This window comes from Glossina fuscipes, unplaced genomic scaffold (genome assembly GCF_014805625.2).
Source record: "Glossina fuscipes isolate IAEA_lab_2018 unplaced genomic scaffold, Yale_Gfus_2 85, whole genome shotgun sequence".
In the NCBI taxonomy this organism is placed as follows: Eukaryota; Metazoa; Arthropoda; class Insecta; order Diptera; family Glossinidae; genus Glossina; species Glossina fuscipes.
In genome coordinates, this window is record NW_023998439.1 from 442921 (window position 1) to 465181 (window position 22261).

A 22261-nucleotide genomic window follows, 5' to 3' on the forward strand; every position below is an offset into this window, starting at 1 on the left:
CTTTTTTATTGAAATATATGAAATTTTTATATTTACTAAGCAAAGGAATTTACTTTTATTTATAAATAGAAAACATTAAATTTCCATTAAACTCTTCAAAACTTTATTTTATTAAGTGACATTTAAATGATTCAACTACTGTGTTTATATACATCATCACCATCATTATAGTATCATATCGAAGAGAATGACTGACTATTTACATGTTGCAATACATACATTAAATATATATATATATGTATATGTATATATATATATATTGGTTTTATGTATGCGTACGCAATGATAGTAAACATATCTATAAAGGTACTAAAGTTGTTGACAAGACTATACCGCAAACGCTGACAGGGAGACAGAGAGAGAGAGAGAGAGAGAAAGAGAGAGAGAGAGAGAGAGAGAGAGAGAGAGAGCAAGGTGCACAAACAACAATCACGGACATCATCGGTACAAATCGTGTTATCGGATGGGTATTCAAAATTAAAGCAAACACATGAATATGTCAGTCAATAAAGCTCGTAAACAAAAGCTATCAGTAGAATTTCTAATCACTAACTCATATATCATGGATATCATTATATGCGTACATGTAACATATTTTCTACGTACCGTCTTGTATGCCGCAAGTCAAACTATTTTCTCTCTTTAAAATCAACTGAAATAATAATTCAAAGTTCAAACTCCGAAACCTAATTATCCCAAGTGGTTGCAAAAAGTGTCAACCATTGATTCCTTTTATATTTGATAGGAAAACATTAAAACCCGTTATTAAATAAATTAAAATGAAGAGATGAAATGAACAGAAAAAAAAACAAAATGATAAGACTATATGCATATACATGCATACGCATGAATATCACATGAAAGAATTCTTATATAGATACGTTTGGTATCAACGAGAGTGAGAGAGAGAGAAAGTAAAGTTTCTTTTTTGAAATCTTGTTTGTACAGCTGTTGATGATTTCAATACTGTTTTAAAGGAGATAAGAAACTTTGTTTTTTATTTGGCTAAGCTGTGAATAAACTGTTAAGTATTTGTGTTTAAACGTTGTGTCCCGTGGTATATCCCACTCTATGCGTTGACTATTGATATCGTTTTCCTAAACTATGGTGTTAAGCAAATATTTACTTGGAAAATACAACCGGCTTATAGTTACACAAGCCAAAAAGGACACTATTCAGGGAAATTATAGGAGACGATAGAAAAGGGCTCAGTATAATGATTATATGAACTGAACATAGTAATAATTTTAAAGAGTTTCATTATGATAACGATGATGATGATGATGAGAACGACAACGACAACTAATCAATCGAATACTTTTGCATTCTGAAGAATGCTTATCTGAAATAAATTTCGACTTAAGAAGCATATCTTTTTAGTCATCAAATATTTCAAAAAGCAAGGCATTATTTATTTTGCAAATATTACGTATGTATGTTTGCAGTCCTTTAAGCACTATTTACCAATAAAAATATTATGATTTAAGCGAAGGAGTTTAAACTAAAACTAAAATTATAATCACTTTAAAAGGGAAATTCTCACATCCACTAAAGTAAAGCGTAAACGAAAGAAATTATGCTTAACAAGAGCACTATAAGCGTAACATGCTATGTAATCATGAGAATCCCATTGCACAATTGAAAAGTAGCATAAATGATGGTTATGTCACTACGAAAACTTTAACCTGTGCACAGTAAAGCATGAGAGCTTTTTAGCAGCATAACAGAAAGAGCAGTGACATCCTTTCAGGCATGCTTCTCTGTTCCTATATGAGCTATATGAGCATCAGACCCTTTACTCTCATTTGCAGATGACAGACTAACATATGGAACTATCTAGAACACATAGACTTTATTTCGAGTCCGTCTCACATATCAATTGAAAATTTTTGTAAATAATTAACTGGCGATCAGATTAAAAGGTGTGTTTTTTGGTGTCGTGATTGGTCATTAGTCATAAATGATTTTAGCTCGATTCGGATATTCTGAAGGAATAGTCACAAGAAAATGCTTCGATATCGAATTTGTCCCGCAAACTACACAGAATAAAACGTCTTCTGACATTCTGCTAAATAAACCAAAGTCTTTTGTTTAAGACTGAATTATGAATGCATTCGAGCACTTAAAATTAATTATTTGCAACGAGTTTGACAATCATGGCAGTGATGAACTTCTTCAAAAGCTTTGACAAATTTTCGCATAATTTCTTTCTCTCTTCTTCTTTGCAATTCATTTACATTTAAAATTTTCTTACTTAAAATTTATGATCAAATTTGTATTAGTTATCTATGCGATGATAATAAATTTGGCGAAGATGAAAAACGTGGCTAAAATATCTCTTTTGCTTAGAAAAATTTTACTTTTCTATTTTCTCTTCTCTATGTCACTCACATTCTGTGTAATAGGTAATGTGCATGAATTACAATTCGATATCGATCGACTCATCATTTCCTTTTTTTTTTGTTTTTTGCTTCTCCATACTTTATTCGAATCGTTAGCCTTCTGAACATTATCAAAGCTAACTAACTAACTACGCTATTGTTTTCTGTTAACAACGTTGCTGATGCTATTCCGTTAATAATGTAAATGAGTTGCGCTTTCATTTCTCTTTTCCATTAGCATTCGCTGCATGTAGTTTGGTTTATGTATAGAGAAAAAAAAAAAAAAACAACAACAAAAATACCAAAATGTTATCTAAATCTATGATATGCTTTAACTAGTTAGATGCTAATGTTGAAGCTAAGAAATAAAAAGAAAATAATCAATAGATTATTATGATAAATTTGTAATGCTTCTATTCATTTGCACAGCACAATATGATTATTTGTGCAAATTATATCCATTGTTGTATAGATTCATGCATTCCCATCAACTCTACAATTAATAGAGAATATTATGCCTTTGGAGTTAATTGCTAATATATAAGCGGCCTTGCATTGTTACTGCGTATTGAGATAAAGGTGTAAATGCTTAGTTTCTGCAATCAAAGCGACATGATGTATAGAATTTGAAGAACATTTACTATCAGCTCTTGTGAAACGTAATAAAACTTTTGTGAAACACAAATAAAGATATTATCACAGTAGGATTAGTACTTTACTGTAATGTTATATGGTTCATATGCATATTTTCAGTGTATCACATTTTCGTATAGGAAGGCTGTAAAGGCTAAGAAACTCAAATAATTATATTAAAGTTAATTTTATATTTGCTTTTAACTTTTACAAATAATAGTTCAAAAACCGTAGGCTTTCTTTCATGCCGTTCGGGGTAGGCTAAATATGTAAATTCATATATATATATATATATATATATATATGTGCGTGTGTAAAAAGCTAATATTTTTCTTACATTAAACTTCATCATAAAGAAAAAATTTTTGATTCTTTTTTTTTTTGATTCTAATTAACCGCGCGAGCGTATAGCCCTAATAGATGAATTGAGCTTATATTCGAATATATCAGATGAAGAGATGTCAGGTGGTCTTAAACATATTAAACATTTTGTTCGGGAATTGACACGTTAGGCGTATACAGTCACATACGGCTTGCGATAGACCAGTACAAATGTAATTTGATTGATGCTGGCAGAAAGTTTTAATACTTTCGGCGCGCCATGTGGGATCCCAAAGACAAGAAAACTTTTTGCAAAATTGTCCTATATGGTTAAATCTGTTTTTTTGAACGGTTTATTTGTGCGATGGGGATTGATGCGATATATTTTACTATTTTTTTTTTGGGGCTTTTTTTTTGGTGCATTTTTTTTTTCTATACAAAGGGACAGAGAAACAGAAGAACACTATGCGCTTAAATGAAAAGTAAAAAGCGCTTCTGTTTAAGAAGTTGTTCTTGTTTACGAGCCAAACGCAATAAAAATGATTTTTCGCCTTTTAAAATGCGGCTGACCTTTGCAAAAATGTTTTTAAACGTAGGTTAGACGAGAGAAAGTTTAATTTCTGGACAAAAATTCAGTTTTTCGGGATGACTCTAACAAAAGCAACCAATGAAACTCATAAAGAGAAGGAATACCGCTCCTATAATGAAAACGAAGTCTCTCTGCGGCTCGTATCTGCATAGACGAGTCTGTCTTTCAGGCCTTGTGCAGAACATTAATCTTCATTGTAAACTCTGTTTAATGCTGGCGTCAAATCACATAATATTTTCAGCCAAGTCATGAAGACGTCACTCTCAAAACATAAACATCGTTTTTGTTCATGGTTGCCTTCATGACTTGACCAATGTGTTTTATAATAAAAATTATGATACTGGAGAGTTTTATTATTATTATTGTTTCGGGATAACAAATTTGAAGGTCACAAACACTTAAACAAAAGAAGACGCAATTTTCTTCTGTGGTTACTTGCTCACCTTATGGAACATTAACCTCATTGTTTTACGGTATAAAAGTATCCTAGGTGCTGATCTTAGGCATTGCTTGTATTTTAAAACTAACCGCCCTTCTTAACCTATTTTGAATGGTTATTAACGCAAAAGCTTTTTTTATCTGTATGGCATTATACTGACCATGGGTTTGTGAAAGGTCTATTTTCATCAATCTTAGAGTTAATTAGTAATATTTTTCATTCTCCTTCTGAGCATTAGCAAAACCGGTGTCATCTATATTGATATTAGTAAAGTCTTTCATAGAGTTAATCATGATAAATGAAACCCAATTGGTTTTTATATCATGATATATATACTATCTTACGCTTATTTATGATATAATTAGCGTAAGATAAAATAGCATGAAATATTTTATTTTACTTTTTTTTATATCGTATGATACAAGGGTGAACTTGAGAAGGACTTGTGCCTTTTATTGCACCAATCGAGTTTGAAAGTGTTTCTGATTTGATTTAAGCCTGCTTGTCCGTCTGTCCGCCTTAGATTCTTATATTTAACTTACCAGTCGCAATTTTTGACATATTTTGATGCAATTTAGCAAACGCTATTGGATCACTCGTTGAACTTTTTTTGGTATTTAACTTATGGTGGTTCCTGGCCCTCTATAGTAGTTTAAATTGTTTAACCTTAATGAATTACCCGAATCAAACTAATGAACTTTAAATAAATAAGTATAGATGACTAGTGGGAGATGACTAGTGCTGTGAATTAATAAACATTTAAGAGATAAGAGCTTGGAAAAACTACTGCATAGTGCATCCCCAGATTAGTGCATTTGCGGGTGATGTATATTTTTTAGAGCTTGTTGCACTTTTCCTCCTTTACCACCGTTTCTCGAATGGATTAGAACTCAATCAGGATCAATAAAAATCGCAATTAAAAAATTTTCTCACTATTTATATAAAAATTTATAATAATCTTTTCATCACATTCATTAATCTGTAAGTTCTAGCAATGATTTGTCTACGTATAACCAACCATACAATTGCTTACATATTACGCTACAAGATGCTTACGCTTTTTTTTTTTCATGATAGTTTTCTTGTAGCTCTCATGTATTTTTCATTTGAATGCATTCAAAATGAAATTTCGAATACAAACAAATGGTGCCTAGTGAAAGTTGTGTTCGAAATCTAAAACAAAGTCTTCTTTCAACTTTATATACATTTTTAGGATAAAAAGTGTACTTAACAAAAAAAACAAAAAAACAAAAAAAAGGTGAAAATAACACACTTGTTTTATGAGGTGAGTTATTAAAGCTTTTTTGTTTACTTGTAAAGCAGCATACATAGCACCGTTAAAGCACTTTTATATTGATTACCTTAAGCACTTAATAGCAAATTTTAATTAAATTAAAATATAATAAAATAATTTTTTCCTTTTTATTTACTTATTTATATATTTATTTTGTGTTTACACAATTTTTTTATTTAACATTATGTTTATATTTTCGATTTTTTTCATTTTTAAAAGGTACGTGTTCATTTGAAAACGAACAGGGCGATATACATATGTTTTTTTTTTTTTTTTTTCTATTTTCTTTACAATTATTATATATGTATATATACATACACCTATGAAAATGTAAGGAAAATGTTCATAAAAATATGTTGAGTAAAAAAACGGTAAAAAAAACAAAAAAAAAGGAAAACATTTTTAAATAAAACAACAAGAAAAATAAGAAAAAATAAAAAAAGTAAAAACTAAAAAAAAACAAAAAAACAAAAAAAACAAAACAAACAAACTAAGAAATGAGCATTTTGATCAATGTTTTGATTTTTCCATTTTAAACCTTTAAACTTTACAGTTAGAATAATGGGCATGGACGAGAAATTACATCAGAAAATCTTCGACGATAATTTGGCTTTAATCGATACACCATTGATTGCCAAAGCGAATAGTATACATTATCCGGGTGCGGGAACCGGTTACCAAACACTGCAAGGTGTATTAACCTATCCATTTAATATGAGTGAATTCCATCAGCGTCATATGGCCGCAGCAGCAGCGGCGGCCAATGAATCACCATTGGATATCATTGACACCGGTATGGGTTTTAATCATAATAGCCATAGTCATAAGGGTGGTGTGGTGGTGGTTGTGGTGGTCTTGATATTGGTATTAATATTGAAAAAATGCTATTGCGGGTGTTTATTATGTTATAAAATTTTTTTTTTTTTTTAAAGAAAATTCTTTTTTGTTTCTTTTTCTTTTTCATTTTTTTTTTTTTTTTAAAGTTATCTGGATTATTAGCAAACTTTTTTACGAGGATCTTTTTTTTCAGGAATCACAATTTTATAAAAGAAAAAATTGTTTATAATATGTTTAAATGCTTGAACATATTTTGTAAGTTAATTGACACAATTCTACCGATTTCGGATATAATCTCATTACGCGCAAATTGTTAACACAAAGAATGATCAAAAAATTTGCGAAATGATCTGAAATTTCTTTTGGCTGGTGCACTAGTCTCCCATAAAAGTATATATGTGTGCATTAGTGAGCTCTAGAAATGCTTGCTTTACAATCTAACGGTAAACTTTGAACTCATTATTTTTTCCGCTTTCGGCGAGAGTAAAGAAAATTCTTCGATATTTGTGCCGTTTCTATAATCAGTGATCTTCTCTCATCAAAATTCAAAAATTAAAACCGACTTACTTAAGGAAAAAGAAAAGTTTTAGTTAAGGGAAAAGAAAAGAGTCAAGCTTTTCGGAAAATTTCTAACAATACAGATCTCGATCTCTTTCTTCTCAAGTCTTAAATGTACATTCGATTTAAAACCTTAACTATCCGCTTCAAATGTAGGAAATTGGTTTATTGAACAATGTTGAGGTTATGTCCGTGGCCTGCAAACATTAATTTAAAATCATAATTATGATTGACCGACAAGCCAGTGAAGCAACTTGAAGATCAATATTTCTGCGACAAAGTTTCTCTTACGGTATCCCGCCCATGCAGCAAAAATTCTAAGAAAAAAGAGAAAAGGTTTCTTTGAATTAAAAAAAAAAAAAAAAAAAATACTATTATTTAGTACACACATCAGAAATTTTAACTTTCATTCTGTGCATATGTGTGTATATACGACTATACATATCTGATGTCTATAAATTCGATATTTACCGAAAAGGAATGGAGGAAAATTTTGCATACAACAAACAAATTTTCATTTGAAGAGAGTAACAAACGTTTGAATAGTGCCTTAGGACGTCTTTAAGCAAAGTCAGCCTTCGCATAAGTCAGTTTCACATCCATTAGGGTGCGACCACTTTTTCTTCACTTTTCACGTCTTTCTGACTGTCACCATATTACACAGTCCCTTTGAGTGTTGGGTCATGTAAAAAAAAAAAATAAGCATTTGGGGCTATCCACAGCGAAAAGGAATAAAAATTAAAAAAAAATCCTACTCCGAATGTCTCGATAAATATTTCGCTGGATTGCTATAAATCTTCCCGCACACAAGCATGTGACAAAGGAATAATTGGAACGCTGGCATTGATGCGGCGTCTAAAGTGCTTTAAAATCTTTAGAGAATCTTCAAAACACTTATTCTTAACACTTGTTAACATTTATTTTGTTTAAAAAAGAATGACCATAAGTTATAAACCTCAGATTTCCTTACCTTGAACCTTAATGCAAATCGGTTGTGGCTGTTTTTTTTTTTTTTTTTTTTGCATTTCGAATAACTTCAAGCTAATTGAAATGAGTTAAAATTTTCGGCAACAATTTACGAAAACCGAATGAGATTTGCCCACAAATATAAATTCCCGGGCCTAGTGTACATATCAGCAAAAATCGCAATTGATATAAATGCGAAAATAAAAAAAAATTTGTTTTTTTTTTTACAAATTTTTTAATCAATCTTTGTACATACACATACATGTATGTGTGTTCTTTTTATGTTTAAATAAAATCTTTAGAACAAAAATTTCTTTTCACACAAACTACATATTTTTATAAATTTATGTTGAGTTAGTTTTCTATACTCAAACTGTTTTTCTGTAGTCTTTTTGCTATTTTTCTCTCAAGTTTGGTTAGTTTAATATTTTTGTGTTTAATTTATTTTTTTAAAAAAAATACTACCAAAAATTTTTAACAAATTACATTTTAATTGTTTTGAAAAATTTGCCTTTTTTTTTTCTAAATGGAATTAAAAAAATGAAGAATTACTGACTTTGTTAATTAAAAAAAAAAAAAAAAAAAAAAAAAAATTTAAAAAGAAACGTTTTCAAGCACGCTACTATTCAAGTTCTTTTTTCTTATTATACAAAATTACAAACAAAAAAAAAAAAAAAAAAAAAAAAAAAATCCAGCACCTTTTTAAACGAAACGTTTTGTTAAAAATCAACTAAGACAACATTTTAAACAAAACCCAAACAAACATAACGAAACTATGAAACAAATCTCTCTTCAATACTTTCCAAACTAAAAACAACCGTTTCATGCAAAAATCCAACAAATCGAATTTGAAAATCATTTGCAAATAATTTCATTATATATCAAAAAACAAAAAAGCAAAAATAAAAAAAAGATACAAACTCGAAATATCAGTGAAGCAAATGCCCTCATATCTACACACGTACATACCTACATACATAAATATATATATATATATATTGATATTATCACATACAAGATACAAGGAATTTGTATAAAACCCGAATACTCTCATAATCCTATACAGAAACACATTCTTTTCATAATTTGAATTCAATTTAGTTACGTTTTTTTCAATTATGTTGCCAAAAATCTTCACTCTTCTTAAGCTTCATACTTTAAAAGGAAATTGTTTTTTTTTTCATATTTTTCAATTTCGTTTTATTTAATTTTTTTTTTTAATTTAATTTACTTTTGAAACTTTATTTTAGCTTCAGTTGCCGTAGAACTTTAAATAATTAATGTATTATTTTAAAATATACTAAACAGCTAGTTTATTATATAATAATAACAATGAATAAAAAAAAACAAAAAAAAAAAAAAAGATATCAAAAACTCCTCTCCAAACAGTCTGCACTCGTTCGTTCGTTCGTTCGTTCGTTCGTTCGTCTCTTTAGTGAGCTCAACGTATAATGAATAAATTATTGATTTTTTTCTGTACTCTTTTTTTTTTTTTTTATATATATATATATATTAATTAAAAAATATATATATTTTCATACATATAATTTATAATGTATTAGTATGTGTGATGGTTGTATGAAAACAGTGTAGTTTTCTAGGGTAGCGTTAAACAATTTAAAACCTATACTTTCGGCAGAACCGAGTTAGTTAAAAAACGTATACTTATACCCCTTTTAAACGCAGTTCTTCCTCTTCTTGTTGGATTTCATTTTTTTTTCTGAATTTATTTATTTATTTATTTATTTTTTTTTTTTTTATTACACACAAATATGGCCAAAAAAAAAAATAAATAAATAAAAGATTAATAAAAATTCATTTTCTAAAAACTCCGTCACTGAGAAGCAAGACTTAAAGATATCTTAATTGATTCTAAGTCGGCAAAAAAAAAAAATGGATTTTTCCTAAGATGATTCTCGAAAAATATAAGAAAAACACAAAAAATAAAGCAAAAGAACAACGAAATTAGTTTAGGGAAATTAATGTAATAAAAATTAGCTAAGGGTAAGCAGAAATACTGCTGAGAGTTTCATTTAAGAAAATGTTTTCGTTATAATATTATTTATGTGTAAGATACGGCGGATAAATTTAATACAGTTCTATGAATATTGAAATGCATTAACGCTAGTGTCTATAGTAACGATGTAGTATTTTTGATTTCAACGTCATTTTGCAAAAGTTATTAGTCAGGCTTACTTATATCTTTCTTTTATCAGCTTAGCCCTCCGAGTTTAACTAAAGAGGTTTAATTCCTGTGGCCCGCCTAATAGAAGGGCTCACTTGAATAAGAATTCGGATTGATAGTGGACATCATATATCCGGATAATCTGGTATGTTCTATACCCAAGAAGTGGTGACTTTCTCTTACCGCAGCAAACAAGCACTGACCGGACGAATCGCCTTAGATTACCTCATTCGTTGCATTCATTTAAGTGCTCTTAGAAAATAAGTTCTTAATGCGGTTAGCAAGTTGTCAATTTGATATCTTCCAATGCTCACCGAATAAAATGCTTGCACCAATTAATGGCAATTCGTCTGCTAAAGCGATAAAATGGTTTAGCGAAAGGTTTATATTTATATTTCTTTCTATTAAACAAATGCTTTCACAATGAGCAGAATCATGTGTTTTGTGATCCTTTAAAAGCTCAGTTTGTCTTTTATAAAAACAAAAAAAAAAAATTCACCATCAATGTGGAATGAAAGAGATTTCTTTGGATTCCTACATAACATCGAGATTTGTTATCTCGTTACGCGTTACTTATCTTTATATAACCTGCTCGCCAAAGTATCAAACAATGTCTGAATTCGACGAAGAAACCCTTGGATCTTATCAAAACAACATTTGAACCTTATTCCCCTTCGATGCAGCTTTACGATTTCGATTATTTGATTGACATTGATAGTCAGAGCAAACAATTTAGCATATCTTTCTTTAAGCTTTGTGTAAATTAATTAATCTAACGATTTGTACAAGACCTGCGTGGAATTCGTTCAGCTAAGCTGCATAAGATTATTTTCCCAATACTTAAGTTGTCACTTATAACAACTAATAGTTTTATGTCGCAAGGGATTCTAACTTGTTGAATTAAAAAAAAAAAGCTGCGCATATTTTATAGACGAGATCTTTAAATTGTTTCTTGCTGCGAGAATATATCGGATCTCGGCTTATTCTACCGAGTTACGACTATTTCACGTGACTTCAATGACAGCGCATGCGTAGAAAAGCCTTAAAACATAACTATGCCACTTCACTTAATCTCTTAATTAATACTATTATTGATTGTTCTTCTGTATTCACTTTATTCACACATCACAACATACGTTCAAAGTGTTGTCAAGCCATTGCCAAAGGTGTTTAAAAGAAATATACCTTGCATAGTATGCTGACAGAGTGAATCTATTGCTAGTACATAATAAATTTATTTTAATTATAAATGAAATATTATTCTTATCCATCTTCATAACCTAACCTGTTGCAGATAGATGCTAATGACAATTTCTTCAATTTAATTTTATTGTTTACATTAAAATGATTTGTTTCGACGATAAAACGTTATACACATACATCGCAGTTCCCAAAAATTATTTGGCAGAAAGTAGGCAGCAAGTAAAAAACGTAAAAAATGGGGGGATGTACTTAAGGATCTTTCACCTTAGAATGAGTTGTGTTTGGCAGTCTTTACCTTCTTGTCCTACCTATTGGTTTTCACAAGATTGGAATATTAAATGGAAAAAATATATATATAACACGATATTATTAACTAAGATCAGTTAACGTTTAATGTCTTTTACTCTAGAAGGGATTTTCTCCAAGTCGTGACGGCAGTTATTATTTTTACGTCACAGATCTAGAGCAAAAAAGCTTTCTGGATATAAAGTCCTTGCTTTGGGGATTTATGAAATTTAAATATCTCGAGAGATATCTTAACTGCCCAGTATGACGAATGACGCGGTACCGGAGCATTGTGTGTATTGCGTAATTTTTAGCTGAGCATTTCTTCAAGAGAACTTATTTATTTAGCGGGTAGCAAAGATTATATGCTGTTCCAAATTTATTGTGATGACAGAACAAACCCTAATGAAGTTATGAAGTTCGTTTCGCATGTCAATCAATGGCTAATTGAAACATTTATAAAAGAAAGAGACAAAATATCGAATAAACAAAGTAAAGTTCAATGATGGGCGATAAAAAACACGATGGATGTTCATGATATCGGCTTAAAAAGAAAATAATTAAAATCGCTTAACATTTAACTACATACCCTATGTCCTTTTCGCTTCAATTATAAACTTTAACGTGTTTTACTCGTTTTACTCATTAAAAACTCTCTTTCTTTGTAAATTATTGATTGCCAAGCAATAGACAAACAAAAAGCCAAAGAGACATAGTTTCGCATAAAAGAAAAGGAACTGATAAGAAAGAAGAATCAAATCAAAGTGAATAATACCTAAACTGTAGACTCCAGAATTTCTTAGAAAGCTTAGTAACGGTGAACAATTGTAAAGAAAGAATGAAAAAATGGAAGCAAACACTCTAGGATATAATAGATATTTACAGTTCTAACTATTTAATGTGAGTCATTCTATAGGCATATCACATCTTCGGACGGTAACAAAGAATAACAACGAACAAGCAAAAACGATTACAGTAGTAGTTAAAGTTGTATAGGTACACCGCAAATAAAAAAAATTTCAATAAACTATACTTAGAGGCGGCGGAAATAGTAGGTTAGCAGGAAAATTTTGCCGTCAAGGCAACGGGGTACCCTTCGTCGGGGATTTGTGGGATTTTATTGGTTAGTGTATCTTCCGTGGGATATAAGGAGTCTGTTTGTTTAGTACTCTGCACCAGTTAGTCGTGAAGTACAGAGTGAGCGAATAAAATGCGTTCCATTCCGGAGAAGATCATGGATCTGAATGATAAGATATTTGGTTGTCCATGTTGGGGTGCAATCCTCATCTAATCATTAGAACAGTTACAAAAGAACTTTGCATCCACTATCCGACTGCTGTGGAAGACATTAAACATCTTCATATTTAAATGTTTTATTTAAATTGCGACGGAGCTTCAACGCCAACCTAATATTTGTACGTAGTTTTAAGCACAAACAGTTGCTTGCATAGTATAAGTGCATGACAGAAGTTCAGACGATAACAATTTTTCAAAATTAAAAAACCCATGCATTCACTTCTCGTTGGCGTAGACTTGGCCCAATAACATAGAGAAGAAAGAAGATAGTCACTTGAAACTTTAACGACTTACTTTAAAGGGTGATATCCTTTTTCATCTTTTTTTTCTATAAATTTATCTAAATTGTCTTAAATATCTGAAGATGACGAGAAAAAAACTCGGTATACCAATCATGGTGATTGGTAGGCCTAGTGCAACTATTGGGACTGCACTCGACTGAACTGGTAAATACAAACAGCAATTGAAGTGAAAATGTTTTAATTGAGTTTGAAATTGATCGGGTTTTTGTTGGGCTCTGTCTTTAAGCGATTTCTTCACGCTATCAATTACTCGCCGAGATACTTAACGAAGTACTTAAATAAGAACAGTGATCCTATTACTACTTTATTGTCAATCACCTATCTCTACTTTATTGTCAATCAAACATCTGCTTCCAGCTTTGAAAAGGCAAAGAATGTAAAAAATTGAAAGAATGTAAAGAACGTAGGAATGACAAACGATTATTAAATTGAAGTTAGAGATGTTAATAACATTCCCATAAGGCTGCTTTAGTACACACTTCAAAGGTATATGTAATAATAATAAAAAGACCCACTAAGTGTCCGAAAAGCAATTACTAGACTATCTGCCTGCTATTACAATGGCACATGACGAATGACATTTCATGTTATAGTTTTACTATAAAGGGCAACTTGTAACACAATAACGACTCTAACGACTCGACTCTAAGAGGGAAAATTTTCTTTCGCAAAATGATTTAATCATTATTATGTTTATATTATTGTCGTATTATTTTGTTCTATCTGCGTTCTTTGCAAATATTAAAATTTAATAAATGTGGCAAAGCAAGCAATTTTTTTGCATTATTCAAATAATTATTTACTTTGTTATAATAAATCTTTTTAATTATTTAAGATAAATTAGATAAAAGTTATATTTTCTGACCAAATAATTTCAATTGAATCGATTCTTCGATGATTATAAACAATTGTCAAGTCGTCAATTCTCTAATCGTTTCTTTCGTTTCCATGGAAATCATAAATGAACATTTTGTGTGGAGCAAATCAATAAAGCATAGAAAAGCTTAGAAAATTTATCAAACATTATTTCGTAACAAGTACAAGTATTAAATATTTCTAATCATCAATTCAATTAATTTGTATAATTAATTGTAAAATTTCGTTTTAAGTTTATACAAATAGTTTATAAAAGATTTACAATTTAATTATATTTCTTATATTACGAAATGTATAAGCGATGCTCTGTACTGCTTAAACGGTACATATTTTAATGGCTTATAATAGACTAATATTTTATATATTTATTAGAACAAAAAAAAAAAAAAAATACATATATTAAATTTAAGATGATTTACGCGTACGCACAATTCACATTTACCCGGTTTTCACAATTATTCGAATTTATGAAAGGACCAAATTGTAAGGTTGAAAAATGCCACATATTTCAAGCATGGGTCTAAAAAATTATTAAGCTCAATCTTATGGAATCGGAAAAGATAAAATTTTATATTCAGCTCGCAAAGTTTTGAGATCATAATCACTTTTCCAAAAAAACATAGGTTAAATGGGCAGACGTGCCATATAAAAATTGTTTGCGAATACTTCGGAAATTGTCATATAAGGCGTCTACTGTTCTATCGGCCATTATTTTGCTGGTAAAATTTTACTTAATAAAAAATTCAGACTCACAAATCTCTTGATCATCAATTAGAAGGATTCACTTCTTGAGTCCCCTTCTATGTAAAATACAAAAAGTAATAAATCTTGGTAACAAGGAGGAGGTGTCAATCGCTATAAGGCGGGCCCGGCTCGGATAACTGATGAAAAATAACCCGTGCATCAGGAATATTCGAGGACTGTTTCGAATTTTTTTATGGATGCCTAAGATGAACTAAAACTAATTACTGCTACAGTGCGTAACACTTCATTAATAACTCAGCTCAGCTTTTTCGCAATTTTGCATACGTAACCTGAGAAGTAATCAAAAAATACGTCGACACAATCTCCTGATCAAGGCTATACAACACTGACCCGTTTTCGGAATTCTATGGAAATTTTAATGTTAAAAACATAAGCGAACGATTCCAACTAAACAATTTCGATGTTTTTGCTGTAGTAACGACGAGTCAACGAAACCATCACAGTTTGAAGTACAAATCTCTGGTACTGTTAGTACAGCACTCCGCTCCGTAAAACATTTGCAGATTTATTTTTACACAAATTTTGGTAATCAAAAGCTAATTTTACAGTTTTTATATCTAGAAATAACGGACTAATAATCTATCATCCATTTGTAGATTTTCTTCTTACATCAAGCATAAACCTCCTTAGTATTGAGAATAACTAGTTTTGTTAGCTGCTTTTTTAAGAGAATAAATGTATGAATAAATGCTTTCAGAAATCATTTCAAATGAAAATTCACTTTACTATCTTTAGTTTTATAACTCTGCATATATTAGTATTACTGGGAAATGTCATAAAGTTAAGTTCTCTACCTTAAAATAGGCGGTACGTTCGCAGAAGTATGTTTAATTTTGAAAGAGTTTTCTAATTAGTGACTTAAAAGTTTGGCACCTCCAAAAACATTAATAGAAAAATTAAAGTTTAATGAAATTTAAATGAAACGCAACGTCTCCGATGCGTTATCGCTTAAGAGTGAGAGTTCAAAAAAAAAAAAAAATTTCGATTCTTGTTAAAATATGATTAAATGTTAGGTAAATTTCGAAACACATTTTGAAAATATTTGCCTGCGCGATAATAAATTTTTGAAGTAAATAATCTAAGGCATATGCACATTTTATTATTTAACAATACGTTATAAAATCTACAAAACCTTTTTGGAAAACGAAAATTCTCAACTACATGAATAGTTTCTCACTTGATTGAGGTATGAGTAATATTTGCGCAACTCACCTTTACATTTATTGATAAATTACTGGCACACCAGGCGTATGAGTAACGAAAAGATTACTATTTATGGAAGAAAACTGACATTTTCTGTATTAAATAAGCGTCTGTTCCTGGATATTTGCAGGAGACCCGCTTAAAAATATCTTTTCCAGGTTGATTATTTTATTATCCGGATTTTTCGCTTACATTTTATGTCTTTAATTATCTAAAATCATTTATTTAAGAAACATTAATACATGATGGCACTATGTGGCATCATTTCTAATTCTATTGTAAAAGCGAAGCATAATAGTATTACGAGTATAATGAAATCAGATGCTTTCCCTATGCCGAAAAAGCGTTTGGTAACTCAATTAGTTGATGAGACTCCAATATTATATTTTTATATAAAAAAAAAAAAAAAAAAATCCAAAAAGTTTTCTTTCTATATAGAAAACTCTTGCTATTCACTGCCCATTTTACTATTTATGACTATCACTTAGGAAATATGTCTTTCCGACGTCACTTAGGATGTTTACTTGGTAATGGGTTTTAATACTACTTTACTCAGTCATGTCGAATAGATGGAATGAGTGTTATATAAATAAAGTCTTACCAAGTCCACATGTCTGGTTTCTTACCTATTACAGCCTTTGTGATTGCGTTAAATCAATCGAGAAAGAATTTAACATTTTACTTTGCGTAAACCGAGGACAACCAGGACAACCGAGTACGGCCAAAATTTTTTAATAACTTTTATTTGTATGAAAAGACACTTGAACAACTATTTTATACCCAGTTTAAGTTTTCCGGAAGTCGATTTTTTCTATCAAAAGGGGTCATAAATGTGATAAGGGGATAAAAATAAAAATAAGCAGATGATATTTTGCACAGATAGCCCTCGAAGGATTGGCAGTCCAAAGTTAAAAAAACAGTTGCGTTGCACCCATCTACGCACCCATGATAGAATGGAAATTGAGACAATTTTGAAAACCATTGACAATTGCTTCATATTTTTGTCTAACTTTCGATCCCATGGAGATATTCCGGAAAACCTACTATCAAGACAAGACAAGACTGACTTCCACAGCAATCTTGTTGATCGATTGAATTTAATGTACCCGGTTCTGTTTCCAGGTGCTGGTCCATTAATCTCTATTAATTATAACCCTTTTCGTTTGTTATGTAAAAACAATTTTTAACCCTTTCAGGACTTTAGTCATATATATTGAACGTTTAGCTTTCTTTTTTTTTTTTAAATTATTTATTTACAATAAAAATTATAAGCTAAAAAAGATAGTCGAGGTGGGGAAGGAGCGTAAAAGGCTTTGAGCCTTTTACAAATTAAATCCTATTGTTAATTATATAAGTGGATTTTCAAGGGTGTGTAAGCATAGGAGATTTACAAAATTTAAATACAAGTATTAAAAGTTTAAATTGTTTTAAATTGTTTAAAACATTGGGGATAAAATTTAATTTATTGCTATCAAGGACACCTCATAATTACTACCGTTATAACGAAACGAAAAAAAAAGGTTAAAATAAAATTTCTCAGCAAGAGAAATACAATTTTCCTGGTTTGTCCATCTTGTCTTGATAATGGTGTTTGCCGTATGCACTCAAGAAAATGAAGAATGCACGTAAGAAAAAATGTTCCTAAAGAGATGAGTTTGAAATATAATTTTAGTTTGCGACATAAGTTAATTCGCCCCAATGATCATGGAAATAAGCAAAGTGTGTATTACTTTTTTTAAACTTCTAATGATAAAGAATATTTAGCGGGAAGGAGTGTGCATTACATGTAATGGGCTAAGCTTCTTTTTGATTTATGAGAAAAACTCTGTGTTAACTAAATCCAATTCAAATTTATATTAAGTTAGATAAGTAAGTATCTTTTTTGATAATTTCCTTTCAATTTACTAACTTCAAGTCAAGCGTGGAGTTTAGTTGGTTTCCACTCAATTTTTCATATTAAGAAAACAAAATACAGAAAAGTTAATGCTATGAGATCGAGGCAGCTACAGAAAGCTATAACAAACAAGTAAGTTTCGGTTGTGACCGAATATTTTATACCCATCACCGTGATCGTAAAAAAGAAAAAAGGAAGGAACTACATTGGCATACTCTGTTGGGTGGATGCGGTTGATTTTTTCTATTTCCAATATATGTGAGTAACAACCAAAAAAAAAGAAAAAAAAAACGTAGAAATAAAATGTTCGCCCTTATCAGGCGGACAGGCAGACAGGCGGACAGGCCGATAGACGGACAGGCGATCATACTTGATTATATATTTTTTTTTTTTTGAGTCTCCGAAGCTTGTTTCTGGGCATTGTAAGCTTTTTAACAAAATGAATACATCCCTCCCCCCATCTTTCGGTAATGGGTATAAAAATCACAAAAGTCATAGCAACTTAGTAAATTTTATATACAAAACGAACTTTACTTTACTTGGGATTTTTTTATATTTTTTTTTTTGTTTTCTCAAACATGAAGTTTCAATATTAATAATATTCGAAATGCTGAACAAACAATGTAGTAAAAATTTCCCATCGGTCTGCTCTACTGCTACTTGCTATATCTCGATATTGCGAGAATAGAAAGAAATCTATAGCAACAACAAGAGCACAATAATAAAATATATTTAAGTGATTATGTATTTTTTCAAGTATATTTAATTCATTCCTATTTAATTTCACTTACTTCATTTATTCAGTGAGACAAACAAAAAAAAAAAAAGAATAAAAAATAAAGAAATTAAATGAATACTTTTATTACTACTACTACTACTATTGCTACAACTAATTGCATAGCTTTGAAAACGAACGGTAAAGTAAAAATTAATTAACAAAAAAATTGTTTTTCTCTTCTTTCGTTTTTGTATTTTTTTCTCTATTCCACTATTTTACAATTTCGGTTTCCGTTTACACATATTGATACTTTTGACCATATTCCGCGTCCATGTTTCCCTCGTCTTCTAAACCTTTCTCTTTGTTTTTTTTTTTTTTTTTTTTTTTTTTTTCCTTATAACAATGATTATTGCTGTGGACATAAATGAACTGGAAAACCTAATGGATATCCAACTATCTTACATTTCTTTCTCCGTATCTTTTTCTGTTATCGTTCATATACATACGAACATGTATATAATTACCGTAAACCAATTTAAATGCAAATTTCGAATTAAACTTAAAACAAAAACAATAAAAAAAAAAATAAAACAAACCAAAAATAAAAAAAAAAATAAAAAAATTAACACAATGATTTACACTTGGACACGTTTTTATTTAAAAAAAAAAAATAAAAAAATAAAAAACATAAACAAACTTGCTGCAATAACAACAACTGTTAACCAATGGTTTTTTAAAAAACTAAACCCACACACACACACACACACATGTCTGCCTGCTCCTATGAAACCTAATAACGTACGCAATTACGTGAAACCTGCTGACGACAACGATAATGATGACGACGATGACGATGACGATGACGATGCCAACTGTAACTTTACTTTGCAATGACTTTTATGGATTTCCTGGTCATCGTACACACATCCATACACGTGCGGTTCTTATGCCCGGTTAACACAAAAGGTGGTCAGGATGTAGAAGTTGACCTCTCAACGGATATAATCAAGCAACATTTTCAGGCAAGTCTTTAAGCAAAATCTAAAACAATAACGAAACAATGTTTTTTCCCCTCTTTGTTTTTTTTTTTTTTGTTTTACATTTTAAAAACTTTCAACATTCATGTTGTGTATATGTGTGTGTGTGTGTTTGTTATCTTTTGCATACAAATACACATACACAATAACGTTGGATATGTTGGATAATTTCTTATGTAATCTACATGTGTACGTAGATGTATATACATTTGAGAATAATTACCTCTTAACTGATTGAATCCATTCATTTGCAAAGTTATATACAAAAAAAAAAAAAAAAAAAAAAAAAAAAAAAAAAAACACAAAATTTTTTTTATATATGCATAGTCTCGTACTATATATCTAGTATTTGTTCATTTTTGCAGAGTACCTGCCATACAGCATTGGATACTTGTCGTGAAGATCCGTCCTGTTTATCGTCCTTGCAACCCATGCTAATGCATTGTGAGATGCATCGTTGTAATCGCAATGCATGCATGACTTCATTGCAGTCATTTTACAAAGGTCCTCATGAGGACTTGAATTTGGATGTGGCCTTTTGCCTTTGCAAGTAAGTGCCGTAGTAAACACAACACAACATCAACAAATCAAATGTGAAATAATCATGCACATGCATAGGCACAGGCACAGGAACAGGCACAGGCATAGGCACATGCACATGCACATGCACATTTGCAATTGCAAACAAATATAAAACCATAAATAACAGCATCGTCATCATCTTGCAAACACAAAATGATTTCATATCACTTTTTCTGGTACTGATTTACTTTTACATTCACCTGGTTTGCAAAGCGCCCAACAACAACAATAATAACAATAACAATAACAACAACATCAACAACAGATAAGAAAGCAAACAAAGGAAATAACCGACCGTTTATTGTGCACGGACATGTAATTACTGTGTGTGTGTTTATGAGTTGTCTGAGTGCGTGTACGTGTGCGTTTGTTTTCATTTGCACAAACACACTGTATCTAGTAAATAGTTTTCTAATTGTTTTGCGGTTTGTTCTTTCATTTTTTTTTTTTTTTTTTTTTTGTATTATTTTCTTCTTCTATTTTTCGAACCATTCTTGCCGGTCGCATTTGGATATGTTCGTGTTTTATATGAAGAAAAACAACAAATCGCCATGATGCTTGCATGATTGCTCAGGAAAAATTACATCCGATTTGCGCACAGAGGCCACCGGATAATAACAATCAACAAAGCTATACACCGCCACCATCATGCCATGCTGTGGCCGATGCTTGCAAAGAGGATCGCGAATGCCGGTAGGTAGTTATTGCTAATGTATTATTACGTATTATGAATCCTTTTCTATTTATGCAGAGATATGCTAATCCTATTCTCATTTTTGTAACAAAACTATATTGTCCATCGATTAGACTATAGAATCTATTCATTCCCGATAATCGTAAGATTTGTTTTTTTTTTTTTTCTCTTTGTCAATCAATATAAACAAAAATTTATCTTTTAACTCGTCCGTGTATCGATTGTTAAAATTTAGAGAATCTAGAAATTATTGAACTTTCATCTATAGCTTCAATTCAATTTCGTATAGACTCTAATAGAGAAATTTACTAATGGTAATTAGTTAAGCTCAATATTTCCTCAAATTTGCTTACGCAGGTATGCGGTGGAGAACTTTTGCAAATCCTCGATAAATAAATGCGTATTTATTGAATCTATCACTATTAAAATATCGAAAGAACAAAATTAAAGTTTTAAAATACTTTCATCGGTAAGTCAGGGCCGGGGACGCATGATACCTAATTCATCTTAAGTTTCGACCGCGCATCTAACCTTTGGTTTTCTGATACAAATGTGTCATGGAATGCCACAGAAAGAGGGAAGAGCACGTTCACTCTTCTTGTTAATCTCGTCATCACTTCTTTTTCCAAAACAGTCTGGCGATACTTAACCATCTTTCAATTCTTTGACCACTATCTCGAATGTATGCGTGAAGCTTGCTGTTCACCTACTAACAATTTATTGATTGTCACCCTCCAGCCTTATCTATGTGCATATAGCACTCTAATGTTCATCGTAAAACATCCACACACACACACACACACACACACACAATGCGAAATGTGCTTTTTAATAAAGAAACTTAAACCTCATGTATGGTAATAATCAGTAGCTATCACCCTCCCCGTCAGCAATAAAAGTAGGACTATTTCACTGAGCTATCCACAGGCAAGCATCGACAACTGGCTTGTAAGACTTGATCCCATTTAAATCTCATGTATACTACTTAACCATTCGTCCTCTCCTTTCATTATTAATCATATATTTACGACACTGAGATATTCGAAGAGAAGCATTAAAAGCCTCAGCGTAAGACTTTGTCGTCTGTTTGTAACTCATCTATCATGCTAACCAATAACCCACTTTAACCACCCCTCAATAGAGAAGATTAGCACTAATTTGCCGACACGAAAGCATTCCGATTATGAAACTATAGCTACTAGT

General features: G+C 30.7%; 1 protein-coding gene and 1 long non-coding RNA gene across 4 annotated transcripts in view; one reads left to right on the forward strand and one right to left on the reverse strand.

The window, feature by feature from the left end:
- The window catches only part of LOC119638212, a 324089-nt gene that overhangs the window by 282344 nt on the left and 19484 nt on the right, over positions 1 to 22261 (forward strand). For 2 of the 3 annotated variants that reach the window (XM_038034881.1, XM_038034880.1), the window contains 4 exons: positions 6211 to 6450; positions 19712 to 19767; positions 20148 to 20332; positions 20899 to 21057. In XM_038034881.1, coding sequence (XP_037890809.1) covers positions 6211 to 6450; positions 19712 to 19767; positions 20148 to 20332; positions 20899 to 21057 — 640 coding nt within the window. The remainder of the gene's footprint in view (positions 1 to 6210; positions 6451 to 19711; positions 19768 to 20147; positions 20333 to 20898; positions 21058 to 22261) is intronic. The other variant, XM_038034882.1, reaches the window with a different exon arrangement.
- LOC119638219 overlaps positions 1 to 22261 on the reverse strand; it is a 230363-nt gene that overhangs the window by 95928 nt on the left and 112174 nt on the right. The gene's annotated exons all lie outside the window — the stretch shown is intronic.